The 20,843-nt window shown below is 43.4% G+C and overlaps 1 protein-coding gene across 6 annotated transcripts in view; it reads left to right on the forward strand.

The window, feature by feature from the left end:
* LOC140739708 (leucine-rich repeat and immunoglobulin-like domain-containing nogo receptor-interacting protein 3) overlaps window positions 1-15,068 on the forward strand; it is a 162,827-nt gene extending 147,759 nt beyond the window's left edge. For all 6 annotated transcript variants that reach the window (XM_073068138.1, XM_073068136.1, XM_073068133.1 and 3 more), the window contains one exon: window positions 10,422-15,068. In XM_073068138.1, the coding sequence (XP_072924239.1) occupies window positions 10,434-12,278 (1,845 nt within the window). In that variant the 5' untranslated portion in view covers window positions 10,422-10,433 and the 3' untranslated portion in view covers window positions 12,279-15,068. The remainder of the gene's footprint in view (window positions 1-10,421) is intronic.
* The last annotated feature ends 5,775 nt before the right edge of the window (window positions 15,069-20,843 follow it).

The raw sequence follows: 20,843 nt of genomic DNA on the forward strand, positions 1-20,843 counted from the left end.
TGCACCCCTCATACAAACTCTTCTCCCTCCTGGCGTCTGGGAAAAGGCACCGAAGCATTTGGGCTCTCACGACCAGACTATGTAACAGTTTCTTCCCCCAAGCTATCAGACTCCTCAATACCCAGAGCCTGGACTGACACCTTACCGCCTTATTGTCTTGTTTATTATTTATTGTATTGCCTGCACTGTTCTGTGCACTTTATGCAGTCCTGGGTAGGTCTGTAGTCTAGTGTAGTTTTTTATTTCTCTGTGTTGTTTTCTTACATAGTTCAGTCTAGTTTTTGTACTATGTTATGTAACACCGTGGTCCTGAAAAAACATTGTCTCATTCTTACTATGTACTGTACCAGCAGATATGGTCGAAATGAGAATAAAGTGACTTGACTTGAAGACCATTGAACTCCAATGTGCAGAGGGAAAAAACTGTGCAAACAATAACATCAAGCAAGCAGCGTTCAGAGCTGACATTCATGAAAGTGAGTCCACAGAAACCCATTAGTTGCGGGCTGCAGTCTCAGTTCTGTGCAGAGACGAGTAGACCTCACAGAGCAGCAAGCTGAACTGGCTAATCCCCCTCCTCCGGCCCCGATATCCTGACCTTTCCAATCTGGCCAAACCTCGGGTCATTCCTTGGTCACAGACACAGGCCCTGCCACTTCAATAGATTTCACATGTCACATGGTAGTGTGATGGTGTATGCAATTACATAAAAATTATTGAAATGAACAAGAATGCTTTGTCAAATAATATATTTCCAAGATTACTCAAATATTACTGAAGTAGTAAATGCACAACAGTGACCTTGACAGAGATTTATAAAATCTCGAGGGGTATAGTAAAGGTGAATAGTCAGTCTTTTCCTCAGGCTAGGCCAGTCTAAAGCCAGAGGCACTGATTTGCAATGAGGGGGTTAAGATTTAAAGCAGGCCTGATCAGAGGGAGGGGAGATATGGAACAAATTGCCAGAAGTGGCAGAGGTGCAGACAAATACATCACATAAAGGCATTTAGACTGGTCCGTGGATAGGAACAGTTGTGAGGCGATTGGCACAGCTTGGGCAAATGGAACTAGCTCAGGTAGGCACTGGTCAGCATGAACGAGTTGGGCTGAAGTCCTGTTTCTATGCTGTATCTCTTGATGACTCTATGACTCACTCCCATTAAACATTTTGACAGCAGATTATCAAAGCCTGAAACACCCAGCAGTCAGAAAGACCCAATATAGCCAGGTAAATCATGCACAAATTAACTTCCATGTTCATTTTCACTGATGAAGGGTCTCAACCCAAAACGTCGATTGTTTGTTCCTCTCCATTGATGCTGCCTGGCCTGCTGAGTACCTCCAACTTGCTGTGTGTGTTACTCTGGATTTCCAGCTTCGGCAGAATCTCTTGTGCTGATAACTTTCCTATTCCAGTTCATAGAAACTATGGGGTTTACATGTATTTTGCATCCTTTGAGGTAATTACCAGGGAATGTTACTGGAAATGGCCCGAATCAGAAGAGCCAATATCCAAACAAGATGACCAAATGGAAGAGCACACGTGTAATCTGAATACAATAGGGCATGAGTGGAATAAACCCCCTCATGCCGGTAATCCATTGTAACACGCACAAAATGCCAGAGGAAAGTTCCTGATGAAGGGTCCGGCCTGAAGAGCCGACTCTTTACTCATCTCCATCGATGCTGCCTGGCCTGCTGAGTTCCTCCAGCAGTTTGTGTGTCTGTTTCCTTCATTTAGAACTCCAGTCAAACCGCACAGATGCCTTTCAAATGAAAACTGAAATCCAGCTTGTGTGTCATGTTAGATATTCGCTGAACGCCTCGGGATTATTGCCAGGCAATTAATAAAAATATACCAAATACCTAGTGGAGCTGTTTGAAAGACATTTAGTAGATTAATTTCCCAGTTGGCTAACATGTATTTTTTAATGTGCTATTTTCTTTGAAGATATCTTTTATAACCATAGATCTACAATAAACTGCTGCTGAATTAAAAGATATAGTCCTTAAGGAATAGAATTTTATGAGGCAAAATTTTATTTCATTTCCATTTCATAAAATATCTTCCATATTAGTGATATAAATTCCAGAAACTTGTGATTTATTGAGTGCAATTGAGCTTAGCACACAGCTCATTCTCCTGAAAAGCATTTTCTCACCGTGGTGTTGACCTACTGTACTCCTGTGTCCCTGTGTGTACCTCTGTGTTGAATTCACATCATCCTATCAGCTGTATGTTCATGGTCATCTGCTGCTGTAGGTTCGACACGTTGTGCATTCAGAGATGGTCTTCTCTATGCCATTGTCCTACGGTGTGGGTATTTGAGTTACTGTCACCTTCCCGTCAGCTTTAAACAGTCTGGCCATTTTTCTCAGACCTCTCTCATTAACATGGCGTTTTCCTCCTTAGAGCTGCCACTCACTCATGGGATTTTTTTTTTGTTTTTTGCACCATTCTCCATAAACTCTAGGGATTGCTATGCGTGAGAATCTCAGGAGATCAGCAGTTTCAGAGATGCTCAAACCACCCGCCTGGCACCAACAATCATTCCATGGTCTAAGTCACTGAGATCACATTTCTTCCCCATTCTGATGTTTGGTCTGAGCAACTGAACCTCCTGACCGTGCCTGCATGCTTTTGTGCATTAAGTTGCTGTCACATTTAGATTAGATATTTGCATTAGCGAGCAGGTGTACAGGTGTACCTGATAAAGTGGACACTGGGTTCCTGGGGCACTGCATTCCTGTGCAGTGAGTTTACAACATCCTATCTGCTGTTTGATGTACAGTATATGCATTCTTCTGTTTCTTGTGACCACTTAACATTGAATTGACAAATCCTCTTCAAAAAGCGAATTACGTAACCTTGGGTCTACAGCAAGCACTAATATGGGGCGCCACGATAACACAGCAGTTAGTGGGATGCTATTGCAGCTCTGGGTGTCAGAGTTTGGAGTTCAATCCTAGCATCCACTGTGAGGAGTCTCCCTGAGGAATGCATGGGTTTTCTCTGGGTGCATCGGTTTCCACCCTCAATCCAATAACAAACCACATAGGCTAAGTGGTCAATGAAAATTGTCTCATGATTAGGTTAGGGTTAAATCAGGATTGTCCGGGTTTGTTGGGTGACATGGCTTGAAGGGCCAGAAGGGCCTATTCCACACTGTATCTCCAAATAAGTAAATAAAATACTAATCTTCTAACAGTCCAACCAACTAGAGAGAGCTTGGTAAACTTTAACTCCTCACTGGTGGGACAATGCTAAGCAACGGGTAGAGCATGTCTTAGCATGGTGCTGGTGGCTGGTCTGCTGGAGGTGACACAGCTACACTGCACTTCTTTACCAGCATCTTGCAAGAGGTGAAGCAAAAGGCACATTATGGAGTCATAATCATACAGCACAGGCACAGGCCATTCAGCCCAATGCACTCATGTCATCCCATCCCATCCTATATGTCCAGCAATCACTTTGACCCCCCCTACCATCACGCAAGAGATAACATAACATTAGGACAAACTGTTTGGATGGGAAACAGGCCGTGAGACTACTGAACGCCCTGCCACCACCCAGGTCTCATCTCACATGAAGTGCCAGTAGTGTCATACTGTTTACTCTTTAATTTGTGTCATAAATGCATCTTATTATTTGTTAACTTATTTGTGGCAATGTTTCTTTATGTGGTGTGTATGTAAGTTATATGTATTGTGCACCTTGGTCCGAAGGAACATTGTTTCATTTGAAGGTATACGTATGTACAGTTGAATGACAATAAATTTGGACTTGAACTTGAATGCTAATCCCATCTTCCAACACCTTGGCCCAAGCCCTGTACACCCAGATGGTTCAAGTGTTCATGTATACACTTCTTATCCGCTGTAAATGAATCTGCTTCCACTGCTGTCTCCAGCAGTGTGGCTCAGCTACTCACTGCTCTCTGGGTGAACAAGGTCCTTCTCAGATGCCCTCTAAATTTCCTGCCCCTTACTCTGGGTCCATGTCTACTAGGTTTATTGAGCTGAGGAGTAATTTCTTGTCAGCCTTGTCTATACACCTCATAATTTTATGCACCTCAGTCATGTCCCCCGTTAACCTCCACTGCTCTGGAACAAACAGAGCCAGCTGCTTCAGTCTCTCCTCATAATAGGACTGCTCCATCCCAGGCAACATCCAGGTGAATCTCCTCTGCACCTTCCCCAGTGCTATCACATCTTTTCTGCAGCGTCGTGACCAGAACTGCATGCGGCACTCCAACTGAGGTCTGGCCCAATATTTATAAAGTTGGAGCCTAGCCTCCCTGCTTCTGCATTCATTTGCCTAGCGATGCAGGCCAGCATCCTACATAGCTTCTCAACCACATTATCCACCTGCATTGCCACCTTTAGGGCTCTTTCGACTTGTACTCCTCCGGACTGGTTCCTCTGCACTTCCTGACCTTGTCATTCATGATGTATTGCATATCCGAGCTTAACTGGTATTCTGGATTAAACTCCATCTAAAGATAAAGATTAAAGTTTATCTTTCTTTGTTACATGTACATCAAAACATACCATGAAATGCATCACTTGTGTCAATGACCAACACAGGGGCAAACTGCAAGGGTTGCCATGTTTCCATAGCATGCCACAACTCACTAACTCTAACCCGTACATCTTTGGAATTTAATCATTTACTTATTTAGCGATAGGCCCTTCTGGCCTTTTGAGTCATGCAACCCCATGACTCCAATTAATCCTAACCTAATCATGGGACAATTTACAATTACCTATTCGCCACCTGGCACGTCTTCAGGCTGTGGGAGGAAATGGATCATGTAGGGAAACACACGCATTCCACAGTAAGAACGTATGGAAGCTCCTTACAAGATGGCAGCAGAATTGAATTCCAAGCTCTGGAATGTCCCTAGATGCTAGGTGGAAATGGCAAAGACAAAGAGCTGGAGAAGAAGGATTCTGAAAGGAGAGGAGAGTGGACTATGGGAGAAAGGAAAGGAGGGGCACCAGGAAAGGTATTCATGCCATCAGGTTGGAAGCCTTCTAGATGGAATATGAGGCATTGCTCCTCTGGCCTGAGAGTGGCCCCATAGTAGCACAAGAGGAGGCTTTGGACCGACATGTCAGAACGGAAATGAAAGGAACGAGGATAGGAAGTTGCCACCAGGAAATTCCACTCCTGGCAGATGGAGCAAAGACGCTCAACAAAGTGGTCCCCCAATTTACACTGGGTCTCACCGATGTAGAGGGGGCTACATCAGGAGCTTCCAGTTACATTAGACAACCCTGAAAGATCTGGAAGAATTTTTTGGGTCCCTGAATGGAGGTGAAGGAGGAAATGAATGGGCAGGTGTAGCATTTAGACCATAAGACCAGAAGACATAGGAGCAGAATTAGGCGATCTGGCTCATCGAGTCTGCTCCATCATTCAATCATGGCTGATTCTTTTTTCTATCTCCTCCTCAACTCCAGTTGCTGGCCTTTTCCCATTTAAACTGCCTGCTCCCATAGATGTGCACCTGGGCCATTGCCCTCCATGCCCCTATCCAAACTTCTCTTAAATGTTGAAATCGAGCTCGCATGCACCACTTGCAGTGGCAGCTTGTTCCACAATCTTATGACCCTTTGACTGAAGAAGTTCCCCTCATATTTTCCTTAAATGCTTCACCTTCCACCAATAATCCATGACCACTAGTTGTAGTGTCACCCCACTTCAGTGGAAAAAGCCTGTTTGCATTTACCCAATCTATACCCATCATAATTTTGTATACCTCTGTCAAATCTCCCCTCAGTCTTCTATGTTCCAAGGAATAATGTCATAAACTATTCAGACTTTCCTTATAACTCAGACCTCCAGTCCTGGTAACATCCTTGTAAATTTTCTCTGTACTCTTTCAACCTTAGGTGACCGAAACTGCACATAATACTCCAAATTAGGCTTTGTCAATGTTTTATATAACTTCAACGTAATATCGCATCTCCTGTACTCAAAACTTTGATCTATGAAGGCCAATGTGCCAAAAGCTTTCTTTATTGACCTGTGTCTCCACTTTCAATAAATTATGGACCTGTATTCCTATGTATAAAATGTCTTGAGAATTTCATAAATAATATTTATATTAAGTTTAAACAAATGTAAAATGCTTTCTTCATTACCCATGAATGTGTCGCCAACCACAGCTCCAATCTGCTAACTAAATTTGCTGATGATACTACATTGAATGGCCTTATCTCAAATAATAACGAGGCAGCCTACAGAGAAGTCATCATCCTGACACAGTGGTGTCAAGAAAACAACCTCTCCCTCAATGTCGCAAAAACAAAGGAGTTGGTTGTGGACTACAGGAGGAATGGAGACAGGCTAGCCCCTATTGACATCAATGGATCTGGGGTTGAGATGGTGAACAGCATCACTGAGGATCTCACATGGTCTGTACATACTGGCTATGTGGTGAAAAAAGCACAACAGTGCCTCTTTCACCTCAGACAATTGAAGAAATTTGGTATGGGCCCCCAAATCCTAAGGACCTTCTACAGGGGCATAATTGAAAGCATACTGACTGGCTGCATCACTGCCTGGTATGGGAAATGTACTTCAACCCAGTGCATCTGTAGATGTGAACTTCCTACTATCTAGGACATTTACAGAGACAGGTGCAAAAAAAGGGCCCAAAGGATCATTGGTGACCCGAGTCACTTCATTCACAATCTGTTCCAGCTGCTACCATCTGGGAAATGGTACTGCAACATAAAAGCCAGGACCAACAGGCTCCGGGACAGCTTCTTCTACCTGGCCATCAGACTGATTAATTCACACTGATACAATTATATTTCTATGCTATATTGACTGTCCTGTTGTACATGCTATTGATTACAAATTGCTATAAATTGCACTTTGCATATTTTGACAAGACATAACATAAAGATTTTTACTCCTCATGTATGTGAAGGATGCAAGAAATAAAGTCAATTCAATTCAATTCAATTCATTCTGAATTCTTCTAAATGTCAATGATATCCCAAGGTCCTCCAAAAGCTTGACAGCTGACAAAGCTGGGTATGAGTTTACTTTCTGTGAAATGTTTGCTCTGCTATTTCCTGAGCCGTCCATGTGACTCAGTTATATTGTGAAAGGCACTGCCCCTGTGACTGGCTTCTGTCTAAACACTAATCCTTCATGATCAGACCCAGTTAAGCACCGGGCAACAGAGAATCTGAATGACAACTTTGGGCAGGCGGACTCTGTCAACAGAGTCCAGAACAATGAATTCAAAGTTCAAAAATGTTTAATATACACCCATTATCAAAGTATGTATGCAGTGTACAACCCTGAGATTTGTCTTCCTGCAGACAGCCACAAAACAAAGAAAAGCGTGGAACCTATTCAAAGAAAAAATAAACATCAAGCCATCACCAAAACAAACCCATCAGCAAAAAATACAGAATATAAAACACAAATTGAAAGAGTACAACAAATTCCTGGACTTCCTTAGCAATACACAGGAACTCTGCATGTCAGGCAGCATCTATGGAGGGGAGTTAACAGTTGATGTTCCTCCAGCATTTGCAGAACCCCTTGGGTTTATAATTTGGATTTGCTTATTCTTTTAACAGAGGTTGAAACCCATTATGTTTCCTGAGTCCTCGGGGAGCAAAAAAAGCTAAATATTTTAATGGCAGAAAATTCTCCAATTATCTTTAATGAGGCCAAAGTAAGAATTTAATTATGCTGCTAAAATTATTTTCAGACTCCTGCTCCAATTATTTTGTGCAAATTACTCTGAATTTTATATTTAGATTCTTAGTCATAGACCACTACAGCACGGAAACAGGCCCTTCAGCCCATCTAGTCTGTACCAAGCCATTAATCTCCTTAGTTCCATCAACCTGCACCAGAAGCATAGCCCTCCACACTCCTCCCATCCAAGTACCTATCCAAATTTTTCTTAAATATTGAAATCAAACCTATGCCCACCGCTTGGCCTGGTTCCACACTCTCACTTTGTGAATTTCCTTCTCATGTCCCCCTTCAACATTTCACCTTTCACCCTTAACCCATGACTTCTAGTTGTAGTTTCACCCAACCTCAGTGGAAAAAGCCTGTTTGCCTTTACCCTATCTGTACCCCCTCATAATTTTGTTTATTTCAATTAAATCTCCCCTCATTCTTCTAAGTTCTAGTGAATAAAGTCCTAACCTATTCAAACTTTCCTTATAACTCAGGCCCTCAAGTCCCAGCAATATCCTTGTAAATTTTCTCTGCACTCTTTCAATCTTGTTTTCTGTAGGTAGGTGACCAAAACTGCTCACAATACTCCAAATCAGGCCTCTCACCAACATCTTATACAATTTCAATATAACATCCCAACTCCTGTACTCAGTTTATTGATTTATGAAAGCCAATGTACCAAACATTTTCTTTACAACCTTAACTACTTGTGATGCTACTTTCAGGGAAATATGGATCTATATTCCCAGATCCCTCTGTTCCATCACACTCCTCAGTGGATGATCCTGGATGATCAGAATGGTAATCTGGAGCCGAAAGAAATGGAGGAGATCTTGAATGGATCTTTGCATCTGTATTTACTTGGGAGATGAACACAGAGACTATAGATATGAGGGAATATTTCAGTGAGTCATGGACCCTATACAGATTACAGAGGAGAAGGTGTTTGCTGGCTTGAAGCAAATTCGGGAGGATATATCCCCAAACTTGACAATGTGTTCTCTCAGTCCTGTGGGAGGCTAATGCAGAAATTGTTGGGGCCCCAGCAGAAATACATAGACCATCCTTAGCCATGTGTGAAGTGCTGGAGGATTGGAGGAGAGTTAATATTGTTCTGTTGTTTAAGAAAGGGTCTAAAAATAAGCCAAGAAATTATAGGCCAGTGAGCCTGACATCAGTAGTGGGAAAGTTATTCAAAGGTATTCTATGAGACTGGGTATATGAGTATTTGGATAGACAGGGATTGTTTCGGAATAGTCAAAATGGCTTTGTGTGTAGTAAGTCCTGTCTAACCAATCTTATAGAGCTTTTTGAGGAAGTTACCAGGAACATTTATGAAGTCAAGGCAGTGGATATTATCTACAGAGACTTCAGCAAGGCCGTTGACAAGATCTGCATAGGAAGTTGATCAAGAAGGTTCAGTAGCTTGGCATTCAAGATGAGATTTGACAAGAAAAAGAGGGAGGTGCATGGCTGGTATAGGCAGGCAGGAAAAAAATGAGGTACTTGAGGAGTATAAGAAATGCAAGAGAAATCTGGAGGGCTAAAAGAAGGCATGAGGTTGCTCTAGCAAGCAAGATGAAAGAGAATCCTGAGGGTTTCTACAGATATATTAAGAGCAAAAGGATACCAAGGGCCTGGTTCCCTCTTACTGCAAGGTCTCCACTGACTTCCTCTCTGCCTCCAGAAACACTGCTTGACCTGTTGAGTTCCTGCAGGTACAAGAGATCCTGCAGATGCTGGAGGAACTCAGGAGGTCAGGCAGCATCTATGGAGGGAAATGAACAGTTGACTTTTTGGTTGCAAGACCTTTGAGTTAGGCCTGAAATGGCGATAGTTCATTCCACTCCACAGATGCTGCCTGACCTGCTGGGTTCCTCCAGCATTTTGTGTGTGTTGTTCCATTGCTTCAGATTCCAGCATCTTCCATCTCTCTTGCGTTTCTGTCCTGCTTAATGTGCCGGCTTGCTCTGTTTCGGGGAGCAAGGATCAATGTTATTCGCCATATGCATTTACATGTAGTAGCAATTTGCTGTGTTGGTCAGGGTGCAACATACAACAAACAACAACAATTATAAAGAACAAATAATAACATAAAAAATTAAAGGTAGAGTTTAATGTTTGGATGTGGAATATAATGTGCATCAATACATAAATAACACCATGCATTTACAATGTAAACAGCATTATAAAAAGTAGTTTACAGTGTACTGCAGTGACAGAGGTAATGGGGGGGGGGGGGGGTGGGAAGAACTAAAGTTGGGTGGTGGCTAACTATGATGGCTGGACAGATTGACAGCCTAGGTGAACAAACTATTAAGATAGTGTGGTTTATTTGTGCTTTAATAGCCCTATAGTACTTTCCAGAAGGGAGCTTTTGGAAAAAGCAGTTTTCAAGGTGAGTAGTGTCTGCAATGATTTTTCCTGCCCAGTTCTTGTCCTGGACACATACAAGTCCTGCAGTCAGGGTAGGCTTCAGCCAATGACCTTTTCTGCTGACCTGACAGTTCATTGTGGTTTTCAACCAGACTGTAAAGGCAGATTTGAGGATGCTTTCTATGATGGCACTTAGAATTGCACCAGAATGTTCTTGGGAAGGTGGAACTTTACCAACTGCATTTATAAATTTTAGCTCTTTATGAAGTGTAGATCAAGCATGCCTATCCCTCACTAAGGTCTGTGTGTGTTTTCTACGCAGGTACATGGGAGAATGATAGATTGTGCCAGTAACATCATGTTTTCCACCATGTCATCATGTTGCCAGCAGTTTCTGGGTCTCGCCCTGATGGTTCTGGTCACACGTTCGACCGTCAGCTGTCCGGCGCGGTGTGAGTGCGCCCCCCAGATCAAGTCAGTGGTTTGCCACAGGAAGCGGCTGACTGCCATTCCAGAAGGTATTCCCATTGAAACCAAAGTCCTGGACCTAAGCAAAAACAGGCTTCGTTGTATCAGCTCCGGTGACCTGTCGACGTTCCCTCTTTTGGAAGAGGTTGACCTGAGTGAGAACATCATCACCAATATAGAACCCGGCGCCTTCAGCAATCTTTTCAACCTGCGCTCCTTGCAACTACGGGGGAACCAGCTTAAGCTCATCCCCACTGGTGTCTTCTCGCGCCTCACCAACCTCACCCGCCTGGACCTCAGTGAGAACAAGATTGTCATCTTGCTGGACCACATGTTCCAGGACTTGCGGAACCTGAAGCAGTTGGAGGTGGGTGACAATGACTTGGTTTACATCTCCCAGCGGGCCTTCAGTGGCCTGCTCGGCCTGGAACAGCTCACCATTGAGAAGTGTAACCTGACCTCCATCTCTGCCGAATCCCTCTCCTACCTGGAGAACCTGGGCACCCTCCGGCTGCGTTACCTCAGCATCAGCTTCCTAGAGGAGCAGAACTTCAGGAAGCTCTACAACCTGAAGGAACTGGAGATCGATTCCTGGCCTCTTCTGGAGACCATCACTCCCACCACCCTGTATGGTCTGAACCTCACGTATCTCTCCATCACCAGCACCAACCTCTCCTCCGTTCCTTCCGGAGCCTTCAGAAACCTGGTCTATCTCAAGCTGTTGAACTTGTCCTATAACCCCATCACCACCATAGAATCTGGATCCTTCCGTGACTTAATCCGGCTTCAACACTTGTACTTGGTAAGTACAATGCTCACCACCATCCAGCCACATGCATTTCTGGGGCTGAAGCAACTCCAAGTGCTGAACATTTCCAACAATTTCTTGGCAACACTGGAAGAGAGCGCTTTGCACTCGGTGGCCAACTTGGCTGTGCTACGTCTCGACAACAACCCCCTCTCTTGTGACTGCCGCCTCCTGTGGCTTCTGCAGAAGAGGAAAACGCTAAGTTTCGACCATAAGCAGCCAGTGTGCGCCTCCCCAGCGGACATCCAGGGCAGCCAGCTGAATGACTTTGAGGAATCCGCCCTTCATGACTACTTCACTTGCCAAAAGCCCAAAATACGGGACCGAACACCACAGCGGGTGACGGCAGGCGAGGGGCAGACGGTCTACTTCACCTGCCGGGCGGACGGGGAGCCGACGCCAGTGATAATGTGGGTGTCTCCCCAGCGAAGGATGATCACTAGCAAGAGCAACGGCAGAGCCACCATCCTGCCAGGAGGAACCCTGGAGATCCGCTTCGTCCAGCTGCATGACAGCGGCACCCATATCTGTATCGCCAGCAACGCCGGCGGAAATGACACGTCGTTCGCCGTGCTAACGGTGAAGAGCCAGAGATCAGATGGATCCCTGTATGCAAACCGGACCTCACCCCTCCCAGAGTTCAACGAGACTGCCCTCAATGACACGCAGGTGCTCCTGAAGTTTACCCTGGACCTGAAGACCATCCTAGTGTCCACTGCCATGGGCTGCATCACCTTCCTGGGCGTGGTGCTCTTCTGCTTTCTGATCCTGTTTGTGTGGAGCAGAGGGAAAGGGCACCACAAGAACAACTTCTCAGTGGAGTACTCCTTTCGCAAGGTGGACGGGCCGACAGTGAGTGGCGGACAAGGAGGTGCCAGAAAGTTCAATATGAAGATGATATAAGCCATTGCTGGGACCCCTCTGGTTATACGTTTACCTGTGGTCAATAAGATGGTTGATCATCTGATTCATGCAGACGTTTGCTTATAATGTTCAAATAATAAGCATAATCTACAGTGCGTTGTGTGGGTTACTCTGGCTCAGAGAGCTGGAAATGCATGCTGTAAATAGTCACTCAGTGCCGGAATGGATTCAGACTGTCAAAATCATTGGCACCAACTTGATTTGAAAAAAAAATAGTTATTTTTTGTCACATCTGGGTAGAAATGAATTTGTGACTGAATTTGAATGTACTAAAAGGGGGACTGTGCAGAACTACTCCTGTTCCTCCGGGTTGTACATGAAGGTGATGATATTCTGTGGGACACAGCGGCTTTGAGCGATTGCTTTGAGGCACAAGGTGTTAGGAAACGTAGAGGAATCTTGACCCAGATGCAGAGCAGTGGAGACGATTTAGCAGTAAGGGATCACCTTGATAATAAACTGTAAAATACCAAGCTGTGAGGGGCTACTACATAAGCGGGAATGAATATTTAAGACAACAAGGACATTGAAGGCTAGGAGCAACTGGTTGTGGCTGGCTGGTTTGTGTAAGTGAACAAGGACTGTGGATGTGAGCTGGGTTTAAATAGGCTGCGGGTGATGAGTTGGGAACAAGTGGCAGGTGACTCCTGTGAGCTGGCTGGAGACTGGGAGGTGTCTGCTTGTGCAGGCCGGACAAGAGGAGGCTGTTGGGGCCTGCCTGCCACAGTCAGACATGGCCCAAGGGCGGAGAGCGGTGGTGGGCTCTTCATTCGCACAGACCCCAGGCCAAGTGCTCAAGTCAGGCAGATGGCTGGAAAAGCTGGCTGCTCCCAACCAGATGTTGGCCAACGCTGGTCAGCACGGCAAGGTAATTCTTCAATATGGGTCCCCTTCAAGCCCAGTTTCAATGGCATCCATTGTCCATGCATCCCATCCAGGTAATTTACCTTTCCAACTAACGTCATAAGCCCAGGAAGCATAAAATGTCCAGTAATGAATCCTCCTCTAGTTATCCATCACCCTGTATTACTTGACTGAATATTCAGATGATTATTCGGACAAATAATCTCCATGTGACAAGCAAGTACAGGCCCTAAATACTGCCAACCACGGCCTTGAGAATCCATTGTCACTTCCTCTGGGAGATGGAAAGATGTTGGAAGCATTGCTTGGAGATAAAACTCAGTTAATTCTCCCCTTCGATAATGAAATGCTACTTCAATGATTATCTCAATTTGAAGTTCCTTCAACAGGCAATCAAATGGATAACTTGCTCATGTTGTTCCATCGTTACCAGAAAGTAATGCAACTGTACACTTACTTTCTGCATTTTTATTAAATCTGACTGTATTTGGATTTAAATAAGGATCCATTCTCAACTTTTTGAATAGATAAATCTTTGTCAGCTGTCTGAATTAGACCTTTTATTTTATCTTAAGGGACAAGCAAAATATTACCATGGCAATAGGTGCAAAACTGTTTAATTTAATGTTTTTATTGTTTTGTAAAAATGTCCCAGCTGAGATATTAAGCTTTTGCCAGTGGCTTGCAGAGTCTTTCAGATGCTTTCGCCACAAATACCTCCCGCTCCCCATTCATCAAAAAACTTTCACCTAAAGCAATTATGTATGTTCCATCAATTCCACATCACTTTACAGACACAACGCACAATATTGAAACAGTATTATACTCTAATAAGCAAATACATTTTTAAAACTGACTAGCTTGTCATATGGGACACAATTCACTGCAGGAAAAAATAACACAGAAATAAGTCATAAACACGAGATTCTGCAGATGCTGGAAACGTTTGGGGTGGCCGACATGACTTCATATTAGCCAACCTGCATTATTGATGATGCTGTAGCTTTGGAGCAGACTCAGGCTAGAAATTGCTCCCATCTAGAAAGGCCTTTAATTAGAGGGATGGGGTTGGGGGATGTCATTGGAGGGGAGTGAGGGGAACTCAGTGTTGGACTTCAGGCAGGAACTTAAAGAGTTGAGGACATATTTTAGTTGGGAGTTGGAAGATTAATGCATCTAGGTTGTGTTGGGGGTAGGAAAGCATCTGAGAAATGATCAGAGAACTGAACCTAGAAACAGCAACCAGGGTGTCAACAGGATTCAGAATCAGAATTATTTACCACATGTACATCAAAACGTACAGTGAAATGTGTTGTTTGCATTAACAACCAGCCCTGAAATGACACACATTCCAGGGCCAACATAGCACACCTACAATGTTCAACAGAATATCACAAGGAACAACAACACAAAACAGAACATGGAAAACCTGCTGTCAGAAGGTTGAGGTGTTTGACACTGTCTGCCATGAACTAGCCATGTCTCCCTTAGTTAGCTGAGAATCAGGTCAAAGCCTGGATCTGCATGACTGACCGAGAGCAATCATAAGCCACAAGTAACCAGAAGATGTAAAGGAAACCCTCCAGTGGGAAGGTTGGGGTATTTGATACTGGCGGGAGTAGACAGGCCGATCTCCCACAGTTAGCTCAGAATCAGGCCCAAGCTGAAAAGTTAAGGCTTGGATCTGTGTGACAGACCTGAAGCATTCACGGGCTACAGATGACCAAATGAACTGAACATTACGGCCCAGCTATGGCATCCTCTGTGCCATGCACACAGGATGGCTTGAACATCTGTAAAACAATGTGATCTATCTTTGCCTTCTGTTTATAGATAAGTCAAATCAAATCAAGTTTAATTATCATTAAACCATACATGAATACAGCCAAAGGAGACAGTGTTTCTCTGGGGGCGGGGGGGGGGGGGGGAGAGAGAGAGAGAGAGAGAGAGAGAGAGAGAGAGAGAGAGAGAGAGAGAGAGAGAGAGAGAGAGAGAGAGAGAGAGAGAGAGAGAGAGAGAACACACACAACACAAGAAAACTCATGTCTAGTCCACGTCCTTGAGTGACATGCAAAATGACAGTACAGCTCCTGGCCATCCAGCCTGTCATTCCACCAGCCAAACGCTGCAGAGCAGATAGAATTCTTTCAATTAACATAGAAAAGTATTTCTAGGCATGGTGTTTTCTCCTGTGATGGAGGATAATTGACTTCCACTCCAGACTGAGGGAAGGGCACATTCTGCCACAGCTGTGGCAGGTGAACTGCATGGGTGGCAGTGTAGCATCAGTGTGCTCCTTTTGCTGTTAACGCTGGACTCGATGGTCTCGATGCCACCCTGAAGACTTATGCACCACCATGGGCCGTCACAGGGAGCCCCATTGATCAGCAGAGATGCTACACTTTGAAAGCATTGGTGACTCTTTTCCATTGTCCACCAGGCTCTTGCCATAACACAGGTCAGAGTAGAGAGTCTACTTCAGTGGTCTGAATTTGGATATGTGGAAGATGTGGTCCTTTCATTAGAACTGACTGAGTCTGGTTAGAAAGCTCAACGATAGAGATGTTGTCCTGGGAGAGGCTACCAACATCGGTCGTCATCCTACCAGTAGATTCAGAGTGGAACTTTAGGAATGCATTCCACCTCATAAACTGGCCAGTTGCTGCAATGTGCAGTCAGCTAAAGATCACCTAGTCTTAAGACCCTAGGATCAAAAGACATAGGAGCAAAATTAGGCCATTTAGTTCATCGAGTCTGCTCCACCATTCAATCATGGCTGATTTATTATCATTTCAACCCCATTCTGCTGCCTTCACCCCATAACCTCTGATACCCTGACCTACCATGAACCTATCAACCTCTGCTTTAAATATTCCATTGACTTGGCCTCCATGACCGTATGTGATATGTTAACAAATTTCATGACACATGCTGGTGATAATAAACCTGATTCTGATACTGAATTCCACAGATTCACCACCATCTTGCTAAAGAGATTCCTCCCCATCTCTTGTCTGACTGGATGTCCCCGTATTCTGAGGCTGTGCCTTCTGGTCCTAGAAAACCCCACTATTGGAAATATCCACTCCATCCAGGCCTTTCAGTCTTTTGTGTTGCATAAAGGAGGCCACTCTCATCATTGGCCAACCTCAGTGTGTTACTGATTTGTAGAGAAGAGAATCAGTCCATTGGCCCACCGTGCTCATACTGATCTTTTAGCCCAAGTACACTAACTCCATTGTGCACATTGGCACCATATCTTTCCACTGTCCCTTATGGATTCTCTGATTACCCAGCACGAGGCCAGGGTCACCAATCGCAACATGAAAAGTAAGGAAACAACTTAAGCTGTGAAATTTGAAAAAGAAGAATTAATGTGAATATATCATTGATAAAAAGTACAGAAGTATTAAGGTGAACAGACAAATAATGCTTTAAAAATATATAACTTTCGAAGTAGTTTTCAGATAGTGCTGAAAATAACAATATTGGAATTAATTAAATCATTTATCCTCATCTGTTGTTCGACTGAATGAATTTCTGGAATATCTAGATAGAATTAACCATTTTTATGCTCTGTAATATCTGTGGTTCTGCCAAATGTGTGTGGTATGAACGTGTTAGAGTAATGAGGTCTTCACATCATCAATAACAAGCGCTGCTGCAATGTCACCTGTGCTTCCAACTCGAATGGCAATAATCTGTTTTGTTTCAAAACTTGTTCAAACTATATAAATATGTAAAAATGTAACAGGAGAGCAAACTTTTTTGAAAAATAAATTATTCGTCACACAAAATGATTATTATTTTTTCTAAACCATTGGATTCTGTAGTTCTTTCTGTAAACTGGACATGGGTTAATTTCTGGGAACATCTGGTGATTAATTGTGCAATAAAGCATCATTGTGAATTAATTGCACTGTTATGAATAAAATGCAGTGTTTTCCATAGTCTGACATAACTTTGCCTTTTATTTTGATTGAACCAAAGGAAAATGGGTGACTTAATAATGTGTGACAAATATTGTAGACATGTGGAGGCCCAAATAATGGTTGGACGTGACTACACAGGCATGGAATGCTCCATCCTATTGGTACAGAGAGCTCTGAAGGGTAACAATAAACTACATGATGCATGCATACCTTCAGCTGCCAGATTAAATTCCTGTAGCACACTTAGAAAACTAAGTCAAAATAATTATCAAGGTACACATAAGTCACTATGTAACACTTGGAGATTCATTTTCTTGCAGACACTTGTGAGAAAATAAAGATATACAACAGAGTTTGTGAAAAACTATAAAGACTGACAAACAACCAATGTGCAAGAGAGGGCAAATTATAGATGGACAGACAGAAGATAGATATGTAGAGGGAGGCCACTAGTCTCTTAACTGTGTGAAAAGTGCTCTATAAATAAGTTCTTCTTATTATTAGATATAAATAATACTGAGAACATGAGTTGTAGAGCCCTTGAAATCTGTAGGTTTTGGGCATGGATTTTACATCTCCTTCCTAAATTGTCTCTTGAGTCAGAGGATAAGTTGTTGCCATTTTGCCTCGGTGGTCCTGGAGAATCTGATGAGGCCAATAAACAGCCTGAAGAGTCATGGCAAAGGTTAGGAGTAGGAGGTACTCCATGTGGCGGATGGCTGCTAAATTGGGAGGCACTTAAGGCTTTTGACTATTAAGGCTGAACTCTTGACCCCCTGGATTAATTTCTCATATAAACTGTGGGTGGGTTAATGTTATAAATCTCATGCTTGATATTGGGCAGATGTGGCCGAGGGATTCTCACCAGTTAGTGCAGATGTTGCATTTTAACCTCTCGCATTTTGAGGAATTTCACAAATTATTTCTCTGTTCACCTGGAGGTCTCTTCCCACAACTCACCAATCCTAACTCGCATGACTTTGGAATGTCCTGCCACTGTCTGCAAGGAGCTTGTATGTTCTCCCCATGACCATGTGAGTTTATTCAAGGTGCTCCAATTTCCTTCCACAGTCCAAAGACGTACCAGTTAACAGGTTAATTGGTCATTGTAAATTGCCCCGTGATTTGGCTGAGGTTAAATTGAGGGTTGCTGGGCATCACAGCTCGAAGGGCCAGGAGGACCTACTCCATTCTGTATCTCAATTAATAATGTGTCCTTCCCTTGGAACATGAACATAGGACCTTTTGCTTAATTTATCTATAGTCACCATGGCTTCCTCATGCCTACTACGCAACTCTCTAATTTGTTCATTCAAATCAGGTTTAGTTTGTTCATCTTCTGAGCATAACATTGTGAAACTCAAGTCCTTAAAGTCTTCACAACAAGTCTGGAAAAGGGTTTGCTGTCATCTCCTGCAGGAAAAAAAACAATGACAGTTGCTCTGGATCACTGTCGCAGTTCTACGTCTTGGTGTCAGATCGTGATGTCCCAACCTGGCCTCAAGGCTCTACCACAGTCTTCACGCAGTGCCAGGCTCTCCTCCCGTCCCATGGGAACAGCTGTCCTGTTCTTCACCACGACCATATTATGTACTGCATACAAAAATCAAAAACCCTCCAAACTGGCTCGGAATTACCCCACACCTGGCACCAAATTTTGTAGCCTGGGAAAAATATACACCCAGGGCAAGAAATACTTTTCTTGGGTCTTTAATTGCTTTGTCTGGTTTAGATGTTTTAATGCAGAAAGAGAATATCAAAATAAAAACAACAGAAATGATTTTGAAAAAAATCAGTTCCTGCTGTGACAATCTTAGCTTGATTTTGGTCCACACACTTGAGTATCAACTAGTTATGTATGCAGTATGAAAATAAACAAACCAAAATATACAAAACCAATACAGTAGTGGTAATCTAAAAAACAATACAAATAACGTTAGAATCCCACCATCTCTGTACCTTATACACAACATCAAAAATATAAATAAATACACCTCACTTTGGCACACACATGCTTAACTTAGACCCAGAAACGACTTCTGCTCTTGCTCACATGAACGGAGGTTAACACATTCACATTACTTCATTACACTCACATTCAGTCATGAAGCAATGAAGTAAGACAAATAAAACCTTTACAAAAACTTTAACAATGTTGCCTTGTAGTTAAATTACGAGAAAGACTAACCTACAAGGCCGATAAGGAACTCGCACGATCACGTTATCCTGCGCCAATACCTTCCTCGTGAAAATCTAAAGCATCCACATGTAAAACATGTCAAATTATAGATATTCCAAATTTACAAACTATAAACAAATTTACATGGATATTACCAAATATTATTCACCTTTTCTCATCATACAACCAGCAGGCCCAGGAGAAGCAGCTCCCAGCTCTCCAAATTCAGCTTTCTAAAACATTGTAACTTTTGCTTTCTACTCAGTGTTTGCATCTGACATCATTGTTCTCTCTTAAAGCCACAGGCAGCTATTTTAGCATTACCATGGTGAATACATAAGTGCACTTTTAACAACAGAAGATAATATTCAATGGTCACCTGGTTGCATTCTCCCCTGAATACAAGTAAGCACCTTCAATAAACACACACAAAATGCTGGTGGAACACAGCAGGCCAGGCAGCATCTATAGGGAGAAGCACTGTCGACGTTTGAGCACCCTCAACTGCTAATTTTAACCTCATGAACTGCTTCTCTGAAAACATAAAAACATAGAAAACCTACAGCACAATACAGGCCCTACCATAGAACTAACTAGGCTTTGCACATAGCCCTCTGCTTTTCTAAGCTCCATGTAGCTATCCAGGAGTCTCTTAAAAGACCCTATTGTATCCGACTCCACCACCGCCATCGGCAGCCCATTCCACGCACTCACCACTCTCTGCGTAAAAAGCTTACTTCTGACATCTCCTCTGTACCTACTCCCCAACACCTTAAACCTGTGTCCTCTTGTGGCAACTATTTCAGCCCTGGGAAAAAGCCTCTGACTATCCACACGATCAATGCCTCTCATCATCTTGTACACCTCTATCAGGTCACCTCTCATCCTCCATCGCTCCAAGGAGAAAAGGCCGAGGTCACTCAACCTATTCTCATAAGGCATGCTTCCCAATCCAGACAACATCCTTGTAAATCTCCTCTGCACCCTTTCTATGGTTTCCACATTCTTCCTGTAGTGAGGCGACCAGAATTGAGCACAGTACTCCAAATGGGGTCTGACCAGGGTCCTATATAGCTGTAACATTACCTCTCGGCTCTTAAACTCAATCCCACGGTTGATGAAAGCCAATGCACAGTATGCCTTCTTAACCACAGAGTCAACCTGCGTAGCAATTTTGAGTGTCCAATGGACTCGGACCCCAAGATCACTCTGATCCTCCACACTGCCAAGAGTCTTATCATTAATGCTATATTCTGCCATCATATTTGACCTACCAAAATGAACCACCACACAATTATCTGGGTTGAACTCCATCTGCCACTTCTCAGCCCATTTTTGCATCCTATCAATATCCTGCTGTAACCTCTGACAGCCCTCCAAACTATCCACAACACCCCCAACCTTTGTGTCATTAGCAAATTTACTAACCTATCCCTCCACATCCTCATCCAGGTCATTTATAAAAATCACAAAGAGTAGGGGTCCCAGAACAGATCCCTGAGGCACAGGGATCTCAGACTAGCCAAGAACTGAACTTAGACTAGCCAGTATCTGTGAAACTGCTATAGG

The sequence above is a fragment of the Hemitrygon akajei genome, chromosome 16, assembly GCF_048418815.1.
Source record: "Hemitrygon akajei chromosome 16, sHemAka1.3, whole genome shotgun sequence".
Lineage (NCBI taxonomy): Eukaryota > Metazoa > Chordata > Chondrichthyes > Myliobatiformes > Dasyatidae > Hemitrygon > Hemitrygon akajei.